Source organism: Hyalella azteca, unplaced genomic scaffold (genome assembly GCF_000764305.2).
Source record: "Hyalella azteca isolate HAZT.00-mixed unplaced genomic scaffold, Hazt_2.0.2 contig17361, whole genome shotgun sequence".
Classification (NCBI taxonomy): domain Eukaryota; kingdom Metazoa; phylum Arthropoda; class Malacostraca; order Amphipoda; family Hyalellidae; genus Hyalella; species Hyalella azteca.
Genome location: NW_025947148.1, coordinates 53,179 through 78,997, shown reverse-complemented (window position 1 = coordinate 78,997; position 25,819 = coordinate 53,179). Strand labels below are relative to the sequence as shown.

At 41.1% G+C, this 25,819-nt stretch overlaps 1 protein-coding gene across 1 annotated transcript; it reads left to right on the top strand.

Moving 5' to 3' along the window:
- The first annotated feature begins 1,189 nt into the window (after window positions 1-1,189).
- On the top strand, window positions 1,190-24,921 carry LOC108676562. Its single transcript, XM_018164649.1, has 6 exons — window positions 1,190-1,343; window positions 18,949-19,137; window positions 20,587-20,743; window positions 21,377-21,515; window positions 21,813-22,041; window positions 22,679-24,921. Exons 1-6 carry the CDS (start codon window positions 1,241-1,243, stop codon window positions 23,674-23,676), a joined length of 1,815 nt encoding a protein of 604 aa, XP_018020138.1. The 5' UTR covers window positions 1,190-1,240; the 3' UTR covers window positions 23,677-24,921.
- The last annotated feature ends 898 nt before the right edge of the window (window positions 24,922-25,819 follow it).

Genomic DNA, 25,819 nt, shown 5'->3' with positions numbered 1-25,819 from the left:
GCCGATTCAAGTACTTTTTATCGCATTTCCTCATTATGAAAAAAATGCACTATTGTCTTGTCTTTGCACTTGCCGATTCGTGTAATTGATTCCACATGGGATCCTGGATTTTGAACCCGACCTTTCCATGACTGACGATTGATTGAGATATCTGCTGGACTTATTGCCTCTGGACAGTAAGTTGCTAGACTTTTTAAGACTGATTAAGACTGCATGGCTTCGTCTAGTCTGTTCATGAAGGCGTTCATACTCGGAGCGTCAACGATGCTATCAGGGAGGTTGTTCCACATGTCGGTGACTCGAAGCGAGAAGAAATGTTGTCGCATGGATGTTTTACAACGCAGTTTTTTTAGTTTATAACCGTAGTTCATAAACTTGTATAATATCATTATTAAATATTCACAGCTTGTTGCTGGCTTGAACTCGCAACTCACGCCACCCTAAATATATAATAACGTTCGGTTTTTCATAGCAATGTGTAACAGGGTTAAAACTATGATTTTTTTGAGCCAGGTAAAACCAAACTTTTACGAGTAAATTCATTAGTTAGTAGCAGTATTAGTAGTATTAGTTAGTTAGTATTAGTATTAGCATTAGTTTGAGAACATTAATGCTTAAAAACCATTTCAGTTTGTCCTCAGATAATGTATGAGACGAGATATGGTACAACCGGCGAGGTGACCCGGCGGTTAAGCACAGCAAAATATGAGCAAACATGCAGCATTGAGTTGCGCGTTCGAGACCCGAAGCAAGCTGTGCAAATTCTGCGATATTCCGAATAGGTGACAGGCCTCATTGCCTAATAAACGTTGACACCGCTATTACAATTACTAATGATACCCAATTCGTTTTAGAGAACCACAAATGACACCGATTCAGCGGAAATCTCTGTTCTCAACTGGAATTTGAAAATTATCTCGATTATAATAGCTAATCAGGATTAAGCTCTAATGATCTTCTAGAATAATGAAAAAAAAAGACCCAGATGCGTATTCAGTTGAGCACATTCTTTTATGAAATCTAAAGCCGCATTGCGCATGCGTTAACATGCGGTTACGATCATCGTGTATAGTAGAGCCAGGGGCATAAATTCATTCATGAATAATAATGATGCACCAAGCACGTTTCATTTCTGTCAACTCCAGTGCAACGTTCAATGTCAGTGGAGTGCCAGTGCTGATTCGACTGCCATGAGGTGAGGTTATGCGCGCGAGCTGTCCGTCCGTTTCCAGTGATCAAGATGTGGCTCTGGCGGCTGGCCGCTTTACTCGTCATAACACGCGCATGTTTCGCGTCCGAATCTGTTTCGGAAGAGCATATACAATTCGAAGAGGAGCATGAATGTGAGTTTACAAATGTACTTCATACTTATTGTTGCAACAGTTGAGTGCTTAACATTTTGTGGTATAATTTTATTCGTAGGACTGGCAGAAGATGTACTTAGTAAGACTAAGTTCCCTGAGTCTTTCATTATCCTGCCTCGAAATGGCATATACGCTAGTGGACAAATATCATGTACAAAATTTCCTTAGTATTAATTCCTAGGAAGACCATTCATAATGCTGAAGGAATATTCATGTAGATGAATTCTCAGTTGATCATAACGATGGCTCGGATGTGTGGTCGTTAAGCTGGCTTGGATATGGATATGTACCAAGTTGAACCCTCGGGTAGGTGCTTTAATTTTTTTAATTATCACTGCTTCCGTCATTAGGCCGGGCTTTTCGTAGGTGTAACATCCCAAGGGCAATTATAACAAATAAAATTCCCTCCATGAGCGTTCATTGAACTGTGTAAATTTGTTTAGAAGAAACTTGCCGCTAGCTCAAAGCATGTAGCCTACGAGAACTTTTTTGATTGAAGACCAGAGAATACTTTTTATTGACAATTTTTGTTTTATTGACAATTTATTTTATTTTATTGAAAATTTTATTTTATTTTATTTTATTTTATTGGCAATTTATATTATTATATTGACAATTTATTTTAGTGACAATTTGTTCAAATCTATTTTAAATTTAAAAAAAGCATTAGTTTATTACCAATTCAAATTTTAATTTAAACATAATTCAAAAATTTAAATTCAAGTGTTGTAAAAGCCTTTAATCACTTGATTATGAATATTGAATATTCGAAACGTCGTACGCTATTAAAATGTCATTTGGTAACACGCTTTTTGGTCGCCTAGCGCCAGCAATAAATTTTGTTCTACTCACTAAAAAAATGAACAAGACAAATTTTGACATACGCATTATTTGGTCTTACACTAAATTTACCTAAAAGGGAATATTTAGTTATCAATGAGAGGCTAGACACGCTGTACCATTGACCGTATTTTGAATTCACTTCGCTTCTAAGCAAATTGCTGCAAATGCGTAACAAACAATTAACAAATGCGTAATACGCGTAACATGTGATGTACACGTATGATGTACATCACACGTAACATGCGACATACACGTATGATGTACATCACACGTAACATGCCACGTACACGTATGATGTACATCACACGTAACATATGACGTACATGTATGACGTACATCACACGTAACATGAGACGTACACGCATGACGTACATCACACGTACGTACACGTGTCGCCCCCCAGGGGGCGGAAGCCCTGCGGTCTGCCTGACGGAGATGCATGGGATGACCTCAGCCATAAGCGATGCTGCGAATTAATTGCGTGACTTAATTCCTTGTTACGGCGGTCGTGAATACGGTTGTGTGTGGGATGAAGTGGTGTGTTTGTTACGGTAGTATCCGGGACTGGGATGAGAAGGGTAGAACTTCTGTATATTAGCATTTACATATGGTCGTAAGTACACAATGTGACTACATACTACTATCTACTTCTACTGTACGCTACATGACCACTTACTACCACCTCAGTGCTGTATATGACTTACGTGATTGTTAAGAATCTTCTCTGCATTAACTTGAACGCGTGCAAATAGCACGTTACCGTACCTAACAGGCAAACGTGATGTTAAGAATCTTCTTTACATCGAAGATGACTTGAACGCGTGCATATACCACGTTACCGTATCTAAGTGGCAAACGTGATGTTAAGAATCTTCTCCACATCGTAGATGACTTGAACGCGTGCATATACCACGTTACCGTATCTAAGTGGCAAACGTGATGTTAAGAATCTTCTCCACATCGTAGATGACTTGAACGCGTGCATATACCACGTTACCGTATCTAAGTGGCAAACGTGATGTTAAGAATCTTCTCTACATTGACTTGAACGCGTGCCACCACCACGTTACCGTACCTATAACTGGCAAGATAACCTGCGGCCGTTATCACGTGTTGGACTTGCCAAGACGATTGCGTCAATCACAACAGACAGACAGTTTGCCGGCAGCATCACGAGACGCGCTCCGCCATTCTGCTGTTAGACTTTCACCTCGTAACGGCAGTGGCTTTCCTGTGGGACTTGAACGATTTTCCAGAAATTAGTACAATTATATTAGCGGCTCTTGCTAGGGGAGGGCTCTAGAGGAGGCTGTTCTAGGGGAGGCTGTTCTATAGCGTGCAGAATGCCTGCACGCTGCTCTAGTGCGCTGACTGCCTGCCGTGCACGCTGCTCTAGTGCGCTGACTGCCGTGCACGCTGCTCTAGTGCACTGACTGACTGCCGTGCACGCTGCTCTAGTGCGCTGACTGCCTGCCGTGCACGCTGCTCTAGTGCGCTGACTGCCTGTTTTCCCACGACGACGCCACCGCGGGAGGTTTAGCAAGAAGCTTTACATTCAGAAAAATGAGTGTGACTGTCCGAATTATGACGTACTTTCTGCTCTTATATGGGTCATCTTGACCCAGTTTGGCCCTGGGAAATGGGGTATAAGTGCTATGCGCAGGAAGTGTGTCACTATTCGGACCATATGATCCATCAATTTTTCTCAACTGTGCGTCTCGGTAACAATTAAAATTATTCAAAGAGAAAAATGTTATCAGTGGATTTTTCTCACATACAAATTACCATTTGAATTATTATTCAAATGGTAATTTGCATATATAGAATATTCATATTAATATTGGTGTACTTTTGTAAACGTTATGCCTTTTCCAGTAGTTAAGAAAAATATATTAAAATTACAATAAAAAAATTCAAATGCAAAAAAATACAATACAAATACTAGCATTTGTCATGTAGCATGTAATGTATTTGGAATGGTGGCAGTTGTGTGCGGACAGTTAATTTTTATGTTAAATCTTTAGGAAAATTATACAATATAAATAGAATAGAAATTTGTGAAAATCGTTTAAAAAATATTTTAATTTTGCTTGGTACGGTCGTACGGACCGGCGATTATCATGGTATTGGACAAGACACAAACGAAGACTCAGAATTTTACGCTTGACTAACAAAGATTGAGTTCTGCATGTTTAAGTTTGAGTTGACTGGCTCTCTTATGTTATATCTTCTTAGTGTCACTATAAAGTCAGTAACTGTAATTCTCAAGAATTTAATTTCCATATTTAATTTCCGCCGTGGCAGTGCTCTGCCGTGACAGTGCGCCGACAGTGCAAGTGGCAGTGCTCTGCCATGGCAGGGCATGGGTAGAGTTTTGCTCTATATTGACATCCACCATCGTAGACGCTGGGGCAGCGTGCATTCCTCGATGTAGCTTTTACTTCATAGAAACAAGCAGCATCGCGATGCGTAACTGGTCTTTTATTGACGCACTGCCAGCACGTGGGCGAGCTGTTAATTTAAGTCTGAGTCTCAGTCTGAGTCTAAGTATTAGTCTGAGTCTCAGTCTAAGTTTTAGTTTTCGAGTCGCAGTCTAAGTTTTAGTCTGAGTCTCAGTCTAAGTTTTAGTCTTAGTCTCAGCCTAAGTTTTAGTTTTTGAGTCTCAGTCTAAGTCTTAGTCTTGGTCCCATGTCTAAGTGTAAGTCTGAGTCTCACTCTAAGTCTGAGTCTTAGTCATAGTCTCAGTCAGTCTCTGCATGGTCACAGTCGCAGATTCAGTCAAACTCGTCATAAACTCAGTAGAACTCCACGCCTAAGTCAAAGCCAGACGCGTCTTCTAACATCGAGTCCATGCTTCTCTGCACGCCCACTAGTCGGTCACTAGGAGCATGCAGCAGGGCCATCTTACGCCCACTAGTCGGTCACTAGGAGCATGCAGCAGGGCCATCTTACGCCCACTAGTCGGTCACTAGGGTTCACCGCAACGCCTCTTCTTCCTTGCCGCCACTTGGCCTTCTCGCGCAGCAAAAAGTAAGGAGATGTTCTGCCGACGCTCACTGTATACGCCCGCGCTGAAGGCCGCGTGCTGAGGGAAGATACTGTGCGTGTTGCTGTGCGTGTTGCTGTGCGTGCTGCTGTGCGTATTGCTGTGCGTGTTGCTGTGCATGCTGCTGTGCGTGTTGCTGTGCGAAACTATGCACTGCAATCACAATCGCCGCTAAGTTACGACGACCGCAGAGTTACGACGACCGCAGAGTTACGACGACCGCAGAGTTACGACGACCGCAGAGTTACGACGACCGCAGAGTTACGACGACCGTAGAGTTACGACAACCGCAGAGTTACGACGGCCGCAGAGTTACGACGGCCGCAGAGTTACGACCACCGCAGAGTTACGACCACCGCAGAGTTACGACTACCGCAGAGTTACGACGACCGCAGAGTTACGACGGCCGCAGAGTTACGTCTGACCAGCGTGGGAACGTAGCTGTACGTGACCTCGGCTGACAGCTCCTGGACCGTTGTCCTTGGCCTCTGCTCTGAGTATACGAATTAACGAATGATCGTAAGTTCGGGATAAACGTTACCGCAAGTTAATTATTTAGGCAGGTAATGTTTTGATCCTGGTAGTATAATAATTACGATGTCTTAGGCGCTTCTGAGAATACGTCTCAAAGCTAGAAGGTGGCAGGGGCTGTTACAGCTAGGCGGTCTCTACCGGATTCCATATGTCATGGAAAAATGGATTGCTATAAGAATTTCGCGCGGATCATGATTAAGGCTTTGAGAAGTTAAGACGCTAGGTGTTCGTATGTCGCTACGTGTAACTAAATCCGCTACGTGTAATTAGGCCGTCACGCGTACTACGTAATGTCGCCACGTGTACATATGCTGTCACTTGTACCTTAATGCTACCTGTACTTAATTGGGCCGCAACGTGGTCCAAGTCCGCTACGAGTTATTAAGAAAGCTTCGTGTACATAGACCGATACACGTACTTAGGCCGCTACTTGTAACTAAGACCGCTATGTGTACTTGACATCTTTTCTTCTTATCTCGTGCTCCGATGTTGTTTCCAACTTGTTTCAACGTTGAACGCTGTGGCAGATTTTGGTTCGCAGCCCTTCCGTGTCAAGCGGTGATGCATTCACACGAAATATTCTTCGTGAAGAACAATGAACACTTATAATCTTTGTGATCAACAACGAACATTTCTGTATGGCTTCCTTGTTCATGTTTTTGGTCGAATAGCGAAGAAATTTCGCCACGCAGTCGTGTGTCTATTCCTTCACTGTAAGAAGTTTCAACATATATAAACAAGCATGGAAATAAGATTGAAATACGAATTTCCCATACAAATCTAGCCATTTATTTCAAGTCCGTGAGAATTAAAATGATGTAAACCTTGCGTAAATTCCCCCAAAATAAGCCTATTCAATTTCATTCTGCGATAATAAGTTCATTTTGAGGTTCAATAGTTTTAGGTCTGGTAACACTGGTTTTAAATGAATAATTTCATTTGAAAGAACAAATTCAAACGGTTCTATGGTCCACATGCGGTCTACGAACACCTCTTGAGTATTTTTCTCTAAATATAGAAACTAACGGAACGATTAAGAAGCAGGAGCAAATTTAAATTATACCGTATATGTTTTAATTAAAAAAAATTTATTCGCAACAAATATTTTTTAAACATGGTCCTTCAGGAAACTCACATTAATTTTTCATTATTGGAAATTCAAACAAAATTAAAATAAATGCTCAATGAATGCTCAACAATGCTCTCTAAACAATAAATTCAATGCTTAAATCTAAGACTATAGACGCTTGTAAATTGTAGCTCATTTATCACCCGATAAAGTCTATCGTTAAGCTTACGACGTCGCACCAGAGTCAATAGAAGCCACAAAATCTTGTTTAAAGCAAAGAAACCAGTCTGTAATCTGGATTAGTGGCTGAAAACTTATTATGCCCATTAAAATTTGCATAGGTCGAAAGTTTCACATCGGTTATTTAAATTTCTAGTTGAAAAACTAGTCCACGCGCAGCCATCAGTAAACGTGAAAGTGTTTATATATGTTTGAAAATAGCACGGCAAATTTTAAAAGCAAAATCAGAATACATTCAAAGCTAACAAAAATCTCAAACTAGGGGAGAGAGACTGTCAGTTTAAAGTTAAATATTTTTCCAAGTTTACTGGATGACTTGCACATATAGTTTGCCAAGAACCGCTTGCACAAAAAATATTCCGGGCATCTAGTTTACTACTTTCATTTTTTTAGAAAATCTGGGCTCCAACCCAGTGAAAATTTACAGACGCATCAGATTCTGACTTGGGGTACCAGAAGCTGGGGCGACTCTAAATTTTGTTACTTAAGACCTTAAGACGCATGTCATTTTTGAGGTAGTAACTATACGTGGTTATGAATTTTACGAATCTCGCCACGACAGAGGCTATGCACGAGCGAACAGCATTCACCTTCAGGAGAGAACATGGGATTCTCGTGAGGTTGGAAAGCCATGCTTCGTTGCGCAATGCAAGACGCTTTCCACTCCATAGACTTGAACGCGATACGTTCTCTATCACCGCAGAGTTACGACGACCGCAAAGTTACGACGGCCGCAGAGCTACGACAACCGCAGATTTACGACGGCCGCAGAGTTACGACGACCGCAGAGTTACGGCGACCGCAGAGTTACGACAGCCGCAGAGCTACGACAACCGCAGATTTACGACTACCACAGAGTTACGATGACCGCAGAGTTACGACGGCCGCAGAGCTACGACAACCGCAGAGTTACGACGACCGCAGAGTTACGACGACCGCAGAGTTACGACGACCGCAGAGCTACGACGATTACAGAGTTACTATCACCGCAGAGTTACGACGACCACAGAGTTACGACCACCGCAGAGTTACGACGACCGCAGATTTACGACGGCCGCAGAGTTACGACGACCGCAGAGCTACGACAACCGCAGATTTACGACGGCCGCACAGTTACGACGATTACAGAGTTACTATCACCGCAGAGTTACGACAACCGTAGAGCTACGACAACCGCAGATTTACGACGGCCGCAGAGTTACGACGACCGCAGAGCTACGACAACCGCAGATTTTCGACGGCCGCAGAGTTACGACGACCGCAGAGTTACGACCACCGCAGAGTTACGACGGCCGCAGAGTTATGACAACCGCAGATTTACGACGGCCGCAGAGTTACGTCGACCGCAGAGTTACGACGGCCGCAGAGTTACTATCACCGCAGAGTTACGACCACAGAGTTACGACGACCGCAGAGTTACGACCACCGCAGAGTTACGACGGTCGCAGAGTTACGACCACCGCAGAGTTACGACCACCGCAGAGTTACGACGGCCGCAGAGTTACGACCACCGCAGAGTTACGACCACCGCAGAGTTACGACGACCGCAGAGTTACGACCACCGCAGAGTTACGACCACCGCAGAGCTACGACGGCCGCAGAGTTACGACGGCCGCAGAGTTACGTGCTGCTACGGCCGCACCGCGGTTACGACCGAGTAACTGCGACCGCACCGAGTTACGACGACCGCAGAGTTACGACGACCGCAGAGTTACGACGACCGCAGAGTTACGACGACCGCAGAGTTACGACGACCGCAGAGTTACGACTTGTAGTGCCATCAGCTGTAGTGCCATCAGCTGTAGTGCCATCAGCTGTAGTGCCATCAGCTGTGGTGCCATCAGCTGTAGTGCCATCAGCTGATTATTTTGCTCCAGCATGCTTGCCCGCGGAGTGCGTGTAATAATATTTTTATCGCCAGTAATATTACTATTACATGCTATTTATAATGAAATCCTTTTCTAATTTTGACAATGAAGCTCGAACATACACTCACCGAAATTTTGTCCAATTATAGATGCATTTTTTAGTGGATCATCAAACCCATTTTGGCTACAAAAGAGCAGTTTATTATTATTATTATTTATTATTATTATTTATTATTATTATTATTTATTATCCACTCTCTGCCTGTGCTATGGGTGAGTAAGTTTGTCGCAAATTGGACCATCTTATCCATTTATTTTCCTGATTGTCATGTGCATCTCTCAGCGTTCCTCGATTGCCTTGAGAAGATTGTACGGCTCGGCGACGCATGGATTGCACCGCGATTGCCTATTGTCATCCGTCAACAGCCGTATACACGACGCAATCTTACCGCACTTCTTCTTACTCACGCACTGTGACTTTACTTCGTGCCTTTTGTCTTGCTGTAATTCTTTAAAAAATTTTTTAACGCACTCGCATCTCAACTTTTTTATCTTCGTATCCCGGATCTTTTATATCATACCTTCATTTATTTTTGTAGTCATAAGCTCATACCGTCATTTATTTTTATAGTTATGAAGTCATACGTTCTTTTATCATAAATTTATATTCTTAAAATTAGCTACTTGCCGCGATTTCTGACAAATATCCCGAGCAACCTTTGGGTTACACTGTCTTTCCTTTTCTAGAAAAGAAGATAATACTTCATCAATACATAGATAAAAGAAGCTATGACTTCATCAATAAAATTATAACGAGTTACACCGAGTAACAATTGTGCTGGAACTGCCACGTGCATGTTCCCTCAGGTGCCATATGGATGGATGCGCATGGAGGCTGCGATACAGAGCACAATTCTTCATTTTCGCTCCAATGGCGCCTTTGTCTCCCACAGTTTCCATAGGGACTCTATCATTGTTACGAAGATCCTCAGGGCTGTATACAATACATAGTGTCTATACAATGTATAGGCACGCACATGCATTGCTTTAGCTCACTCTGGCGTGCACTAACTTTCTAATGCCTACTCGATCTAGATGTTGCCTACTCTAGATATGCCCGCTCTAGTGCATACTCTAGTTATTCACTTATACTGTAGCCTACACGTACAGAAATGTGTGAGGTTTTGTCTAAATAGCGATACACTTTTTACATGTGTGCGGGTCATCCTGACCCAGTTTGGTCCGGCAACAGGGCGTGTCGGTGCCACGTCCACTAATAGTTTGCGCTGTGGGTAAGAAAGTGTGTCAAAATTAGGATAATATGACCTGAACATTCTATGAGTGCCCACACATGTGCCACTACTGAATTATGTAGGTAGGCAGTTATGCTAGCGCATACCCTGCATACTTTTGTCACTTTGTGTACAAATTCACTCTCATATGCAGGCTCTTCATTTGTATGCTATATATTGCACTCTCTACCCGTCTATACCGCATACTCTACAACATCCTCAACGTAAGCACGCTGTACTGCACTCTTTCCCGCATAATCTATTGCATACTCAACGTAAGCACGCTCTACTGCACTCTTAACCGCATACTCTACTGCGGAATGCATGCAGTGCCATTCCACTGACGCTTCTCAAGTCGAAATATTTATGGAAAATTAATGCTGAAACTTATTACTGAAAAACAATGATCGGTGGTAGCTTTTGCCCAACAAAACCGCTTGGCGAAGCTCATCTAACATTGATTCGTCACTATTTAACACTAGATTTAGGATATTTTGGGTCTGTTTACCCCTAAAATGGATTGGCTTGGTTATGTTCTGGATTAAAAATGAGTCTCGCACAGACTCCAAGAACAGGAATGCTGGGTGATTCCCATCTCTTGGAGAAGATTCATCTGCCCAGTCTATTTCTGGATGGTTAAAGTCACCGATGATCAACGTATGTGACCTGCTGAAAGTCATACTCGGCAAAAAACTGTTTACCACTTTATCATTATCAGAGGAACTGTCTGAAGATTTATACACGACGCCTATAAGGATGCTATCCTTGCCTGCTGGAGGACGTGCGCTATAGGTTATCGTAGTTCATAAGAATATCAAAGTTTAACTTACTGTGTTACTGCGGTTCAGTCATGAAACATGAATGTATGAGTGAACACCGCACTTACATACGAACAATGGCTCGGTAGATTGTGTTGAAACGCGGGGTAAAGTTTGTCTAATTCTGTGCGAGTGCGGGACTTTCTACGCGGCGTGAAATCCACCAATTCAACCTTATTGCAAATGCACATGAAAATACATTCGATTTGTCATTACATTTTCTTATGGTAACCAAATCAATATTTAACGATGGAATTAGTACCACTTCAATAATGTTTTAATAATACAAATAAACAAATATATAGGTTGTTTGTATTTCTTCGATTCGAAGTCAAAGTTGTTTGGAGGTCGATGAATTTCACGAGTGGTTGAAATTTTAGAAGCTACATCGAGAATAATTTTCGACAATCGATGTTGCTGGAAATTCCACATGCGACGTCTCAAATGTGGCATCAGAAATGTTTCATCACACACATGTTAAATCAAACATGTTGCATAATACACATGTGGCATCACAAATGTTGCATCACACATGTGTAATGATACGAATGGCATCACCCAGGCATCATCACACATGTGTGATGATACGTATGGCATCACCCAGGCATCATCACGCATGTGTGATGATACGTATGGCATCACCCAGACATCATCACACATGTGTAATGATACGTATGACATCACCCAGACACTGTCTCTTATACACATCTAGATGTGTATAAGAGACAGGAATATTGCTGAGACTCTGAATATTGCTGAGACTCTGAATATTGCTGAGACTCTGAATATTGCTGACTCAACATAATAGATTCCACTTCTCATAATTATGGTCAGATTGATTTTCCCACTTTTCCGTTACCTTTAGTGATAGACATTTACAAATATAGGTTCCAGGAGTATTTGAACTGAGACTACTTTATTTGCCTCTTATAGTGTGCCTGTTAACCATCACTGATTCCAGCAATGTTCGAGCCGAGACTACTTCCCACTCATGCAAGACATGTGACTGATAAACATCATGTGTTCCAAGAATGTTCTAGCTGAGCATTCTGATTTTTCATTAAGCTGTTGCTTCGCTTCCGCTCCGGATTGGCGTCGCGTGTCCAATCTCGCGGACCAATTCGCTTCCTGTCCGCAATTCACCGACCTTGTTAACCTGACCTCGACCGGCCTAAACCTTAGCCAACTAAACTTATGTAGCCTAGCCTAACCCTGACTCGGCATAACCTAACCCTATGAACCCTAGTCTAACCCAAACCAACACAACGCAGCCTAACACAAACACCGACTTTACGGCGGCTGGAATGTAGATTCCCACCGAATTACTTCAAACTGAATTTACGCCTTTTTCTGCCGATTATTAAAACACAATTTCGCTAAAATTGACAACAATATAAGTTATCTTATCAGTTTATGGGTTAATAAATGATTTTTGAACTGGAAACAGTATATATATTCAACCATTTTTTAACGATAACGATAATTCTACTAGGAAAACTAGAAGATGATTAACAGCTGAAGGTAACTTACAGTGTTGATCGACGGGTGTATTGTTGGTCATTGGAAAGTAATAACAAAATATTTGTGATGTTTGTAATTAATTCATATTGTATGATTTGCTGTTGTGAGCACAAGTTGTTTGTGATGAAGTGAGCCAATCATCGAGAAATGAGTGAGCCAATCATTGCGGTGAGGGATAGCTTATATTATCATTGGGGAATGAACGAGCCAGTCATTAAGGAATGAGCGAGCTAATCATTGAATAAATAATGACCGAGACACTCATTAAAAGAAGCTAATCATTGCATGAGAACTAAGCAAGCCAATCATTAAGCGACGCTAATCACTAAAGAACGAGAGAGCCAGTCATTAAGCGACGCCAATCATTCATGAGCATGTCCCAGCCCCTGGCCCCCCAGTCCTGACGTCGTGGTTGACCCGTGCAGCCAAGTTAGGGTAAGTGGGCCAGTGCCTCCTCTGTTGGAACCCGTTACTGCCCTCCTGTTGTGACCCACTTGTTGAGGTGGGCCCTGGTGCCCTCCTGTTGTGACTGATGCATCCAGTGCTGTGGTGCATCCAGTGCTGTGGTGCATCCAGTGTTGTGGTGCATTCAGTGGTGCGATGCATCCAGTGCTGTGGTGCATCCAGTGCTGTGAAGGCATTTATTATCTATATTATCTTCTTTTCAACATAGCGACCACATCAATAATTGTTGTGGGGCTTTAAATAAATAACTAAATTCTACCATGAATAACCTAACAACTGGTACCTACACTATTTGTTCAACATGGGAGTTATGGATTAACCATAAAGCCACAGATTTAGTTGGTAGACGACAGATTGCCGGCAGCTTTTATCACGCCATTAAGGAAACCCAATGAAATTGTTTACCTAATTTTTTTTCACAAATGCAAAAATGACTGTAGGGCACGGCTCTTGTAACGGCTCTTGCGTCAAACGCTGAGCGCCTGTTGCGTAGCCGCGGTTTCCTCAAACGCAAATATTGCGAACTCAGTAGATCATTACTAGTTTTTTCTTAGCACAATACAACTTTAAGAGTAGTTCCCAAGAACAAATATAATGGTAGGAATATTATTTTAGTAGCCATGGGAAATAATTTAAGCTAGAATAATATTATTTTTTTGGTCTATAATTTAAGCGAGTGAAAGTGACTTAGATAATAGAGGTTGGTGTACATATATTTTTTAGGTCAATGTAATGCATGGGTTGGCTTTAGTTGGTGTGTGAGAAAATCAATATATTAATAATGAATATTGTGTTTATTCTGCTGAAATATTGTGTTTATTCTATGTGTATATGGTAATGCTGATATTTAAGATACTATACTGATATATATTATTAGTAACGCTAGTTTAATTGTGATCCGTGTTTACAAGGCGCTTGACTGATGTGTGCCAGTTAGAGCCAATCTATGCACAGTAAAACTAGTTTTCGAAATATTCGACAGTGCGTAATAATTATGAAGAAAAACCGCACGAAAAAAAGATGCAGGTAAACGTAATGACTTTGGTTTGCCTCGAAGTTTTCTGGAGCATTTTACCTCTGCAGAACGCTTGTGCTGAAACCTCACTCAGCATGTCGCAACGGCTGTCTGAAAAAAAACTAGTGCACGGCATATGAGGTCAAATTTTTTCACAGGAATTCTAAAGCTTTTCTGAAATCTGAAGTGATTTTTTCAGCAAAAATTAATACAGATTTACTGTAGTTCAAACCTATGCGGTGATCGGCAGTTGCATCTGCGGATTTTAATTGGTACGTTTGTCTGAAAAAAAATAGTGCACGGCCATGATGTCAAAATTTTTTACGGGAATTCTGAAGCTTTTCTGAAATCTAAAGCGATTTTTCCAGCGAAAATTATTACAGATTTAGTTCAAACCTAAGTGGTGATCGGCAGTTGCTTTTGCGGATGTTAATTGGTTTAAAATTACAGCCGGTTTATATACGGCCGACGATGTGTTGCAGATATTGCCAATAGCATAAAGGCTTCATAGAGCGAGGAAGCTTCATTCATGTTTTTAGCGGCGCAGCTCTCCACTGTAATTGCAGTGTCAAATTGCCGGCAGGTTTCACCTTTCTTGCTTCAGTTTCAGTGTCACGGAGCAAAATCTTTTTGCAAGCTTCCTCGCCGAAGCAACATTTTGTTCTCTTCTAATAGAAGGCCAGACGCCCATTCTGAAATTCTTAGACGATCGTTAGACCATTAATCACTTTTCTCGTCACTAATTGGCGGTTTTCGTACAAAAAAATATAACGGAATATTATCAGGATAATATCGCTACGACATCGTAGCTTCTTGTGAGTATGCAGAGCCCAGGTCATGCGAATAACAATCGTAGGTCAATAGTTTAGGATTCCACCTTGACGTGAACGCATTACGTGGGTAACAAACCGCAGACCGCAACAACAGAATAGCTCAGTGAAGGCAGTATTCATATGTCCCGAACCTGCCTTGAATGCAACTTAAATCTGGTTCAAATAAAGGCCTGTGGGTGCGGTGTATGATCCCTATTATCTTCAAACACAGCAGAATATGCATCCCAATTTCCCCATCCGCGGAATGGAATGTAAATTCTATATTTCTCGATTATATGTCTTCACTCGCAACCATCAGAAATGGTAAAAAAGTCAATGATATAATGCAAACACAAAAAATTACAAAAATCTAGCTCCGTGTTCTGCAATGAAACTGTTACACCACCACCCAGAACCTGTCAGAGAGCCATGGTGGCTTTTCCGAGCATGCCAGTGGTTATTAAACTTTTTCTGATCGAATACCGATTGTAGGTCTCGTATATACACTCGCGACATACCACCAGCTATACCACTGCGTACCAAGATTTAGGAATATTATCTGCTAAAATGAATCATTATTTGCACTATATATTAATTACTGAACTAAAATTGATAATTTTTATGAATTTTACTAATTTATTTTTTATTTACCACTGTTATATGTACCTGATGGGTGGCGCATGGCAACGTTAGCCACACGTCACATTATCTTGAGGTTAGCAGTAAACATTTTGAGTTTTACAAATAATTAGAAAACAACTAAAAGTACATAAAATAAAAAAAAATAATAATAATAAATAAAGAGTAACCGTTCATGACCACGAGAAAGTCAGGGTATAACTTCAAACACCTTTGCGTACTGCTATATTAGTGGCATGCGTAGCGCAGATTAGGCACCATTAGTATATGCACAATGTACTCGTATATGTAACGTATAGTCAACTTCCTCAATGATGACAAGTTGGCAGTCAAGACCTGCCAATTCTTCTTCACCTGCCAACAGTACAGGTCGAGAAGGCTAAAGGTGGCAACAGACACTAAAAAAACAAACGAACTGCGTGTTGCGCCCACTCAGACAAGGCTGAGTGGGGCCACTCAACCTGTGTGTTGGGCCCACTCTGAAAAGGCTGAGTGGGAAGCTTCATGAAATACATTTCTAAAAAAAACAAGTTAGATGACATCGCAGTGTGAGTGGCCCCACTCAGCCTTCGCAGTGTGCGCTAAGAGCTGCACTTTATCGAAAGCATTTAAAAAAAATTTATACAGCATTAATACATTAAATTACATCAAACTTTACAATATATATTTTCTTATGGCTGCTTTTTTCCTTCAGTATAGAATTTTTTTGATTTTAAAAACCTGATGTGCACACTCAAAAAAGTGGATGGCTCGCTGTACAAGCACTGATACGCCATTTTGCCTTGCCAAACTAAGTCAAGATGGCCTAAAAAATGCGTCGCGATTAGGACACATTCATACACATTACTGTGAGTGTTGTAGTTGTAGGGGGTCGGCTATCGAGTCATGCTCGGTCGAGCGAGCTTGCATGTCGTCGCGCCTCACTTCATATCTTGAGAGTTTCACTGAGAAATGCTCAGTATCTTGAGAGTTTCACTGAGAAATGCTCAGTATCTTGAGAGTTTCACCGAGAAATGCTCAGTATCTGTCTCTTATACACATCTAGATGTGTATAAGAGACAGCTCCTGCTGTGACCCACTTGTTGAGGTGGGCCCTGGTGCCCTCCTGTTGTGACCCACTTGTTGAGGTGGGCCCCCTCCTGTTGTGACCCACTTGTTGAGGTGGGCCCTGGTGCCCTCCTGTTGTGACTCACTTGTTGAGGTGGGCCCTGGTGCCCTCCTGTTGTGACCCACTTGTTGAGGTGGGCCCTGGTGCCCTACTGTTGTGACCAACTTGTTTAGGTGTGCCCTGCCCTCCTGTTGTGACCCACTTGTTGAGGTGGGGCTCGGACATTTTATTTTTATCGCACCATAACAATATTTAAAAACCGTCACATATTACTTTGAACTTCACTCGAGGTAATTACCTGTTTTATCTTCGCAGTACAATATTTTATACGCGGGAAAATACTATACATCACAAACGATCGGAGTACCCAGAAATTAAGTGTGGGCAACCGCAGAATTGCTGGCATTCCAGGGTGTGGATCAGGGCATGGCGGCCTGCAGCTAACTGGGTTAATGATGCTTGTATTACATACAGGCTGCACGAGTGAGTCAGTCAGCACTGAAAGAAGTCAGTGATCACTGAGTTAGTTATCAGCGATGTATATCAGGCATCACGGTCGAATATCAGCCATGACTGAGCCGGTCAGGACTTTCAGAGATCAGTCAACAATGGTGGAGGTCATTCATCAGTGTGAGAGATTAGTCATTACAGTCGGAAATCAGTTATCACTGACATCAACATCAGTCAGCACTGATGAAGTTCAGTCATCACTGACATCAGTCAGCACTGCCGAAGCGGAGGCTGCAGCGCGTTGTCTCCGGTGCTCCCAATAGCGCTGCACCGTTACACTGAACCGGTCCTGCCGCGGCCTACGCATCCTGTACAGCATCCTGCACTGCAGGGTGGCCGACGCTTCCGCACAGCCTTCATTTATTCATTTGTCCTACACTTCCGTGCAGGCTGCATCCCTCTCCTAAATCCTTAAAGATTAGCCTGTCGCTTTGATAGAAATCATTGTTCTTTAGGATTATTATTCGTCATCAAGTTTCTCAACCCGCTTCCACAGTCCGGATTCGTCGGAGGTACTTGGGAATGCAGTGCCTCTTGCGAGCGTAGCTCTGATAGGAATTAATTTGTTCAGAGATGTAAGTAATTTATACTTGAAACTGCCGCCTTAATTTGTATCAGATCTACATAAACGACGGCAGGTGCTGACAAATGTTTTCTTGCTTCAATAGGACGCGCGGTGGAAAATGTTTCGACGTCCCGCTTTCGTTTTGTGGGCACTTGGAGTCTGCTTTCCCTTAACAACCTTTGGTTGTTACCAACACAGTCAGTGTTTTGAGTTACCCTGGGTGACCCTTATGTTGTTGCGTGCAATCATCTGCACTGCGATTTTAGGATAGAGTAACTTTTATCTTGTGACAGGTAATCCTCCCATTCCTGAGTCGGTTAGTTTTAGTGCTTTTTTTGTATTTCTGATGTTGGGTGCAATTTTGTACCTCTGCTTTAATATCGTTACCCGGTCGCAGTTCTTATGACCGACAACGGGAATCTGTTAGATAACGTTTGAAAATTTGTACGAGTGGAAAAACTGCACCTTTTGAAGGAATAATTGGTAACTCTGAAAAAAACAGTGGTTTTCTAATCTAGGAAACCAATGGTTTTTTCTGAAGCTTCCACACATCCAGTTCCCAACCTCTCTCATAGGAACACATCGCAGCTCACTCTATTGAGACGTCAGGGCAAGTTACGAACACGTGTATAATGGTAAGTAAAATCGGCACTACCTTTGCAGTAAGGGAAAGCTTCATTGTGGGCTTGAATATGACGAGTTACTTGCGCTGTCGACACCGGCGTAGACAATGAGTGCTTAAGCTTGCACAAGACAATGAACGGCGGGCAAAAAGGAGCCACACAAAGGGACTTAATTTTCTGTCGTGGTGGCATAATGCCCGCATAGCGGAAGATATTTTTGCGGGTTTCCCAGTATTTTTTAGATGCGTTTCAGATACCATGTAGCCGTGTGTCTAACACATGTTCTTAGTGTACATTTTCATTCATATTAGAGATTACTTTTGCACGAATGCGTGCGATTTACGAGCATATATGTTTTGATTTGGTTGGCATGTTCTGAACCGCAAGTCTGCGTGTCTCAAAAATATTAAAAGAACTGGCGTCACTCAAATGCGTTGTTATTCTTGTAACCAAGTTTCGTGTTGGGCTGCCGTGTAATATGTCAACTATTAGGCAGTCCTGTAACCAAGTGCCGTGCCAGTCTCTCTTGTAGCCATGTACCGTGTAACCAAGTACCGTGTAACCATGTGCCGTGTAACCATGTGTCTTGTAACCATTTTTCTTGTGTCGTGCGCAGCGTCGTGCGCGCAGGACGAGTGCGTGAGCTGCGAGGTGTCCACGGGCCGCTGCCTGCGCTGCCTGCGCGCCATTCTTCCCTCGCGCCGCTGCGTTGCCTCCTGCCCAACGCACCTCAACCCTACCCTCGGGGCCCTCAACCCTACCCTCACTGCCCCAACCGCTGACAACCATGGCACCATCTGCTACCGTAAGTCACGACCATCCTTCGGAATGCCAATATCATATTGTTATCCCTCTGTGCTTAAGCGTGTCAACGGTTTAACGTTCGGTGGTTTCAACTCTGCCTGAAATAAGGTACTTAGTTATCTAACCTTGTCCCCTCTATCATTGTTTCCCTCTTCATTTTATCCTTGTTTCCCCTCTTTATCGTGCCATTGTTTTCCCTTTTTATCGCATCCTTGTTCCCTTCTTTATCGTATCCTTGTTTCCCTTCATTATTAATGTTTGGCAAGTGAGGGCAAAATATATTTTTTATGCATTAATATAATAGAAAATTTGATGACACTGACACAACGATGATAAATTACAAAAACACTTGATTGATATTCAACAGAAATTCAGTTATACCTAAAGTATCGAAAGTTTGATGTTATTGGTTAATACTTTTACAAAAGACTTGATTTTACATGAATGTTTACATATACATTTGAGTATAAATGAACGCTTGTCACACGTATCTCACGTGTTCCGAGTATGATGCACTGCACTCACGTATCCCACGATTCCCGCGTATCACGCACTTCTCTCACGTATCTTACGTGTCTTACGTGTTCCCGCGTATCACACACTTCTCTCACGTATCTCACGTGTCCCACGTGTTCCCGCGTATCACGCACTTCTCTCACGTATCTCACGTGTCCCACGTGTTCCCGAGTATCACGCACTTCTCTCACGTATCTAACGTATCTCACGTGTTCCCGCGTATCACACACTTCTCTCACGTATCTCACGTGTCCCACGTGTTCCGCGTATCACGCACTTCTCTCACGTATCTAACGTATCTCACGTGTTCCCGCGTATCACGCACTTCTCTCACGTATCTAACGTATCTCACGTGTTCCCGCGTATCACGCACTTCTCTCACGTATCTCACGTGTCCCACGTGTTCCGCGTATCACGCACTTCTCTCACGTATCTAACGTATCTCACGTGTTCCCGCGTATCACGCACTTCTCTCACGTATCTCACGTGTCCCACGTGTTCCGCGTATCACGCACTTCTCTCACGTATCTAACGTATCTCACGTGTTCCCGCGTATCACGCACTTCTCTCACGTATCTAACGTATCTCACGTGTTCCCGCGTATCACGCACTTCTCTCACGTATCTCACGTGTCCNAAGTCTTGTTCAATAGGTAATTAATAAATAGTATTAAAAATGAACTATTACGATAATTAGTTAATTAATAAATATTATTAATAATGAATCGTTACGATAATTATTTAATTAATAAATAACATTAATAATGAATTATTACAACAATTAGGTAATTAAAAAATATTATTAATAATGAATCATTACGATAATTAGTTAATTAAAAAATATTAATAATAATGAATTATTACGATAATAAGGTAATTAATAAATAATATTAATAATGAATTATTACGATAATTAATACAATATAACACTACAGACGCGGCAGTCGGAGCGCAGGAGCGCGCAGAGTTCCTGCGTCAGCTGACTGCGCTGCGTAAGGACGCAGGCCTCCTGCTGGCCCTGCTGGCAGAGACGCGGGCCCGCTACAGGGGCCTCAGCGGGCCTCAGCGTGACACTAAGGCCCGGGCCTACAGGTCTGCTTTGCTTATTGTAGTTGTTCTACTATAGTATATGTGATATTATATTTATCTTGTGATATTATGCTTGTATATGTGCATACTGGACGCTTTTGGTATTAGGGTTATATAGTTTTATAAATATATAGTTCATAGTATATGTGATCTTATATTTATATTGTGATATTATGCATGTATATGTGCATACTCGACGCTTTTGGTTTATATAATTACAAGTTATGTCGACACAAAGGACGAACCAAGAGGTGTGATATGCCTTTATTGTAACGGTTTATAATTGTATATAACTGACACGCATACATGCATGTTTACTGCGTGAACTGACATGTTCGACTGCGTGAACTGACATGTTCGACTGCGTGAACTGACATGTTCGACTGCGTGAACTGACACGTTCTACTGCGTGAACTGACATGCGTGAACTGACATGTTCTACTGCGTGAACTGACACGTTCTACAGCGTGAACTGACATGTTCTACTGCGTGAACTGACATGTTCTACTGCGTGAACTGACATGTTCTACTGCGTGAACTGACATGTTCTACTGAGTGAACTGACACGTTCTGCTGCGTGAACTGACACGTTCTACTGCGTGAACTGACACGTTCTACTGCGTGGGGACCGTGCAGGGCGGTGGTCCGGGACCTGGCCCGCGTGGTGGCGCTGGTGGGCCGGCCCGACGAGTCCTTCACGCGCGTGCCCGCGGACTGGCGGCGGCTGCTCGCCTGGGCCGGTCGGCTGCTGGCCCGCTACCGTCGCACCGCCAAGGTTCTTCATCACTAAAACCTATTTTTTTTATTTTATTAAACAATTAATTTTATTAAAATTTTATTAAACTTTAATGGATCATTGATTATATATATTTTTAATAGGCGCTTGGGGAACATTTCTTTACTAATTGTGCATGAAATTTTATCGTGTCATAAATTTGCTCAATTAATTAAGGGTTAAATATTATACGACAAGAAATTTCAGCAAGCGAATAAAAATATTTTTGCATAATGACCAAGGTGTTCGATACTGAAATTTAATATAGCAAAGAATAATTTATTCATTCGTTTGCAGGTGACAGGCTGTCAGTGTGGATGTGGGGAGAGGAAGGAGGAAGACGTCAGCAAGCCTGAGACATTGTCAGCACCTCAACCTCTGTTCCTGACGCGGCAGCAAACACAAGAACAAAGATGGCGTCAGCAAAGACTGGAGGCTGACAAGATGACTGACATCGGGGCCAAGCTTTACTGGACTGACGGTGACTTCAGAAGTGACAGTCGATCTTCGCAAATTGAAGAACAAGGTGAACAAGTTAGGCTTAATGAGAATATCAAACACATTAGATGAACTTAATACTAATTAAGCTTAATGAGAATATCAAACACTTAAGATGAACTTAATGCAAATTAAGCATAATGAGAATATCAAACACATAAGATGAACTTAATACAAATTAAGCTTAATGAGAATAGAAAACGCATAAAATGAACTTAATGTAAAAATATTGTCTCGTTAATATCAACCAATAGTGCTATGGTTAGTCTTACTCTGGTATCTTCTTTACATTAAAAAAGGATTTTACTTTCAAAGCGGAATAATGTGCATTTCATCCAAAACGACCATCTTCTTTACAGTTGTTTATATTTTAAATATCTTCCGCTTTGTCGATTTTATTTTTCGAAATAAAATCAGGAATAAAATAATACTGTAATCTAATATGTTGTACTAATCTGCAGTATACTAATATATACAGTGAACTAAAATTCGTATACTTAAAGTAGAACCATTCATTAAGACAAGTTTGCTTAAAAAATATTTTAATACCTATTATTAGACAGCTAGATAAACTAAACTCTAAAGAACTTTTGAATAAAAATGGCATTCATTTTAACAAAATATATACTGATATACAAATGTTACAATACAAACTTTCCCGTCAGTTGGGTCTTCGGAGTCGGGAAATCGTGCACCGTCCCTCCACGGTTCACCCTCTCCGGTGGAGCCTGAGGGTAACTCCGAGAAGAACGAGGGCACAGCATGTGAGGGGAAATTTCACACGTCCTACACCAGTGTTAATGACGAGGAAATAAGTTATTCAAAGGACGAAGAAGCTCTGGCTTATAAGAAAGCTGCTTTATTTGAGATTATAAACGAAAAGAGTGACTTAGAGGCTCCAGTCACCGGCGGTGAAGTTAACAGGAACAAAAAAGATCGCGGTAGTCCAGGTGTAATTTCTAGAATATTTTGCAGCAAGCTTATGCATAACAATACAGACTCGCATAATAATAATGATTTTCTTAATGACGATGTTGTTTTAGATGCTGAGTTCACCAGAGAAATGGAGTGTCTTTCTTCGAACAGCATTTATGATCATATCGAAGCCTTCACGTTTGAGGATCTCACTTCTCCTCAAAAACACGACGCAAAAAACTCACAGCCAAAACCAAAACAGAAAAACACTGCAAATGTTAATATTAATAGGTTAAGAAAACCTAATTTTCCGGGATACTCGGAAAGTTTCAAGCAGATTCTAGACAAAAGAAACTTGCTTAGCATTCAAAAGAATAAAATTCAGAAGCGCTTGAGTAAGAAGGGCGAACAATTGAACAAAATTGTCCGTAGAACAGAGAGCAGGTTTTTAAAAGATAGAAATAAGATAAACCCGAATCTAACGTACGACAGACGTAACGTACAGAACAGCGTCGTAAATGAGGAGATGGTAGGAGGAGACTTATACGTCAATGTCGTAAAACAGCCTGTGATAGAACGACGTAGCGACCAGACGTTAAACACGTACAAAAGTTACTCAAGTTTAGAAGAAACTGACGTTATTGACGTTAACGTTCACGACGTTGTTAATAATTCAGATCCTCCTGTCCTAGACGTTGAGGACAACAGGACCGTTAAATTGAGGTGCGAGATCCTTACGATGGTATAGAAATAATATTATAAATAAACAATAAATATAAATAAATAAATATTCCCGTTACGTTACTGTATCTATATATACTCATTTTATGCGGTTGGAAGTGAATCTTAACTTAAAATGGGGTTGCAGTCAAGACAAATTCTAAGTATTGTTGAATTGAAAAGGTGATCATCAACTGTTAATCGTCATATTTTGTTCTGATATTTCAGCAAACTTGAACAATGCAAGATGAAGGTCCATTTAAAGCCTGGTATTGAGTGATGACAATTTAAGGGGTTGGAAAAAATAAGGGAAAAACCTTATGATTTGAGATCATAATGTTTGAACATGCATGTTATAAACATAAAAACTTTACACATTTTAAAGTTTATTGTTGTTGATAATTGAGATTGTATGTTTTATAGATATTTTTAGAGAATTTTTGTCGCTGTAACTTTATAAAAAAGCCAAATATCTCTAACTTTCGAAGAGGCCAAATTGTTGGCGCTCGTATGGCAGGCGCTAGTCGCACACTAACAATTTGCAATTTTTATTAATTCACACCACAATAAAATACATTTTGTGGATATTTTGAGCATTTTTCATATCAATTTCAACTAATATAGTGGAAATAAGTGATCGAAACTTCCGTTGCATGTCCTTATGCCAAAGATTCACAAAATTGTGTATGTTTTGGAAAAAGTTTTTGTTGAAACCTTCATCAAATTTATTTATTTAACCTTGCATTTAACTGATAGCTCGGAGAGATATAATACGGATATGATCGTTCCTCTTGTACAGAGAGTTTTAACAGACATACAAGGGTTACTAATGCTCTTTTAGTTCAATTAACTGACAGATCACCTCTTAATTTATAAGCCATTATGTCTTTGTTGATTAGCCATGTAAATTGTAAAACCCACTCGATATAAACAATAATTAAATAAGCATTAGCTTTTAATTGAACCGCCTTTCAAAACAATTAAAAATCCAATGCCTAGTATATATAATGTTCAGTCCAGTAGTCCCATGTATATTGTATTGTACGTGTGAGTGACACGTTCACAGCGCGTCTCATTCTGCATTGTACGTGTCAGTGACACGTTCACTGCAAGTATCGATCATGTTGCTGTCAGCGGAAGTAACCGCATAAGTAATTCCGGCAGTGAATGTTCCAAGAATTTCCTAAATTTTATTGAACCTTGTTGCGTTAAATTGTTTACAGCAATACCTTGTTTATAATTAATTTTATTATTGCCAATTATAATTATTGATGTCGGCTTTTGTTTGGCGGTAGAGAACACGGACCAATATCTGCCATACTTAGCGAGAAACCCGATATGGGCCCGTGACCCGCAGTGGGCTCGCTGCCCCATGTTACCCTATCTATTGTACTGTATGTGTCAGTGATAAGTTCACAGCACGTCTCATTCTGCAGTGTACGTGTCAGTGACACGTTCACAGCAAGTATCGATCATGTTGCTGTCAGCCGATGTAACCGCATAAGTAATTCCGGCAGTGAATGTACCAAGAATTTCCTAAATTGTATTGAACCTTGTTGCGTTAAATTGTTTACAGCAATACCTTGTTTATAATTAATTTTATTATTGCCAATTATAATTATTGATGTCGGCTTTTGTTTACTCGATTATTGCGTGTTTGAATTATGTTGGTTACTTGAAGCCATCACATTTTAGTTCAATTGTTTTAAAGTTTATTTATAGCATATTGTTGTCTGATTAGAATATTCACTGGATATGAGAGATGAAATTTGATAAAAAATTGAGAACAAAACGTCGTGTTGTTAAGTTCAGTTCTGTCAGAAGAACATTCAATTCGAATAAATAACAAATACCTCTAAGTATATTTGTTTTAACATCGTGCTAACATAATAATCCTGTCGAAACATTTAGCATTTATTATGATCATGCTTAACAAATATATTAATTAAGTTATTTTGTCTTGTTTTACATGAAAACTTGCATTACCGCTGTGGCTTGACTGATGGGTGGATGAAACAATGCTCAAACAATGTCAATCTAATGCCACAACAATAGCCACGCAACGAAAAAGCAATGCCTACACAATGCTAACATCATGCGAAAACAATTTCAAAACAATGCTAAAACTATACAATTCCAGGACAACACAAAAAAATACGGCGCACAAAATG

Excerpts from the sequence above, each read along its gene's own strand:
- LOC108676562 (XM_018164649.1), top strand. The coding sequence starts at position 1,241 with ATGTGGCTCTGGCGGCTGGCCGCTTTACTCGTCATAACACGCGCATGT. Across the intron at positions 21,516-21,812 it reads GCTACCGTCGCACCGCCAAG|GTGACAGGCTGTCAGTGTGG; the intron begins GTTCTTCATCAC and ends ATTCGTTTGCAG. Across the intron at positions 22,042-22,678 it reads TTCGCAAATTGAAGAACAAG|TTGGGTCTTCGGAGTCGGGA; the intron begins GTGAACAAGTTA and ends CTTTCCCGTCAG.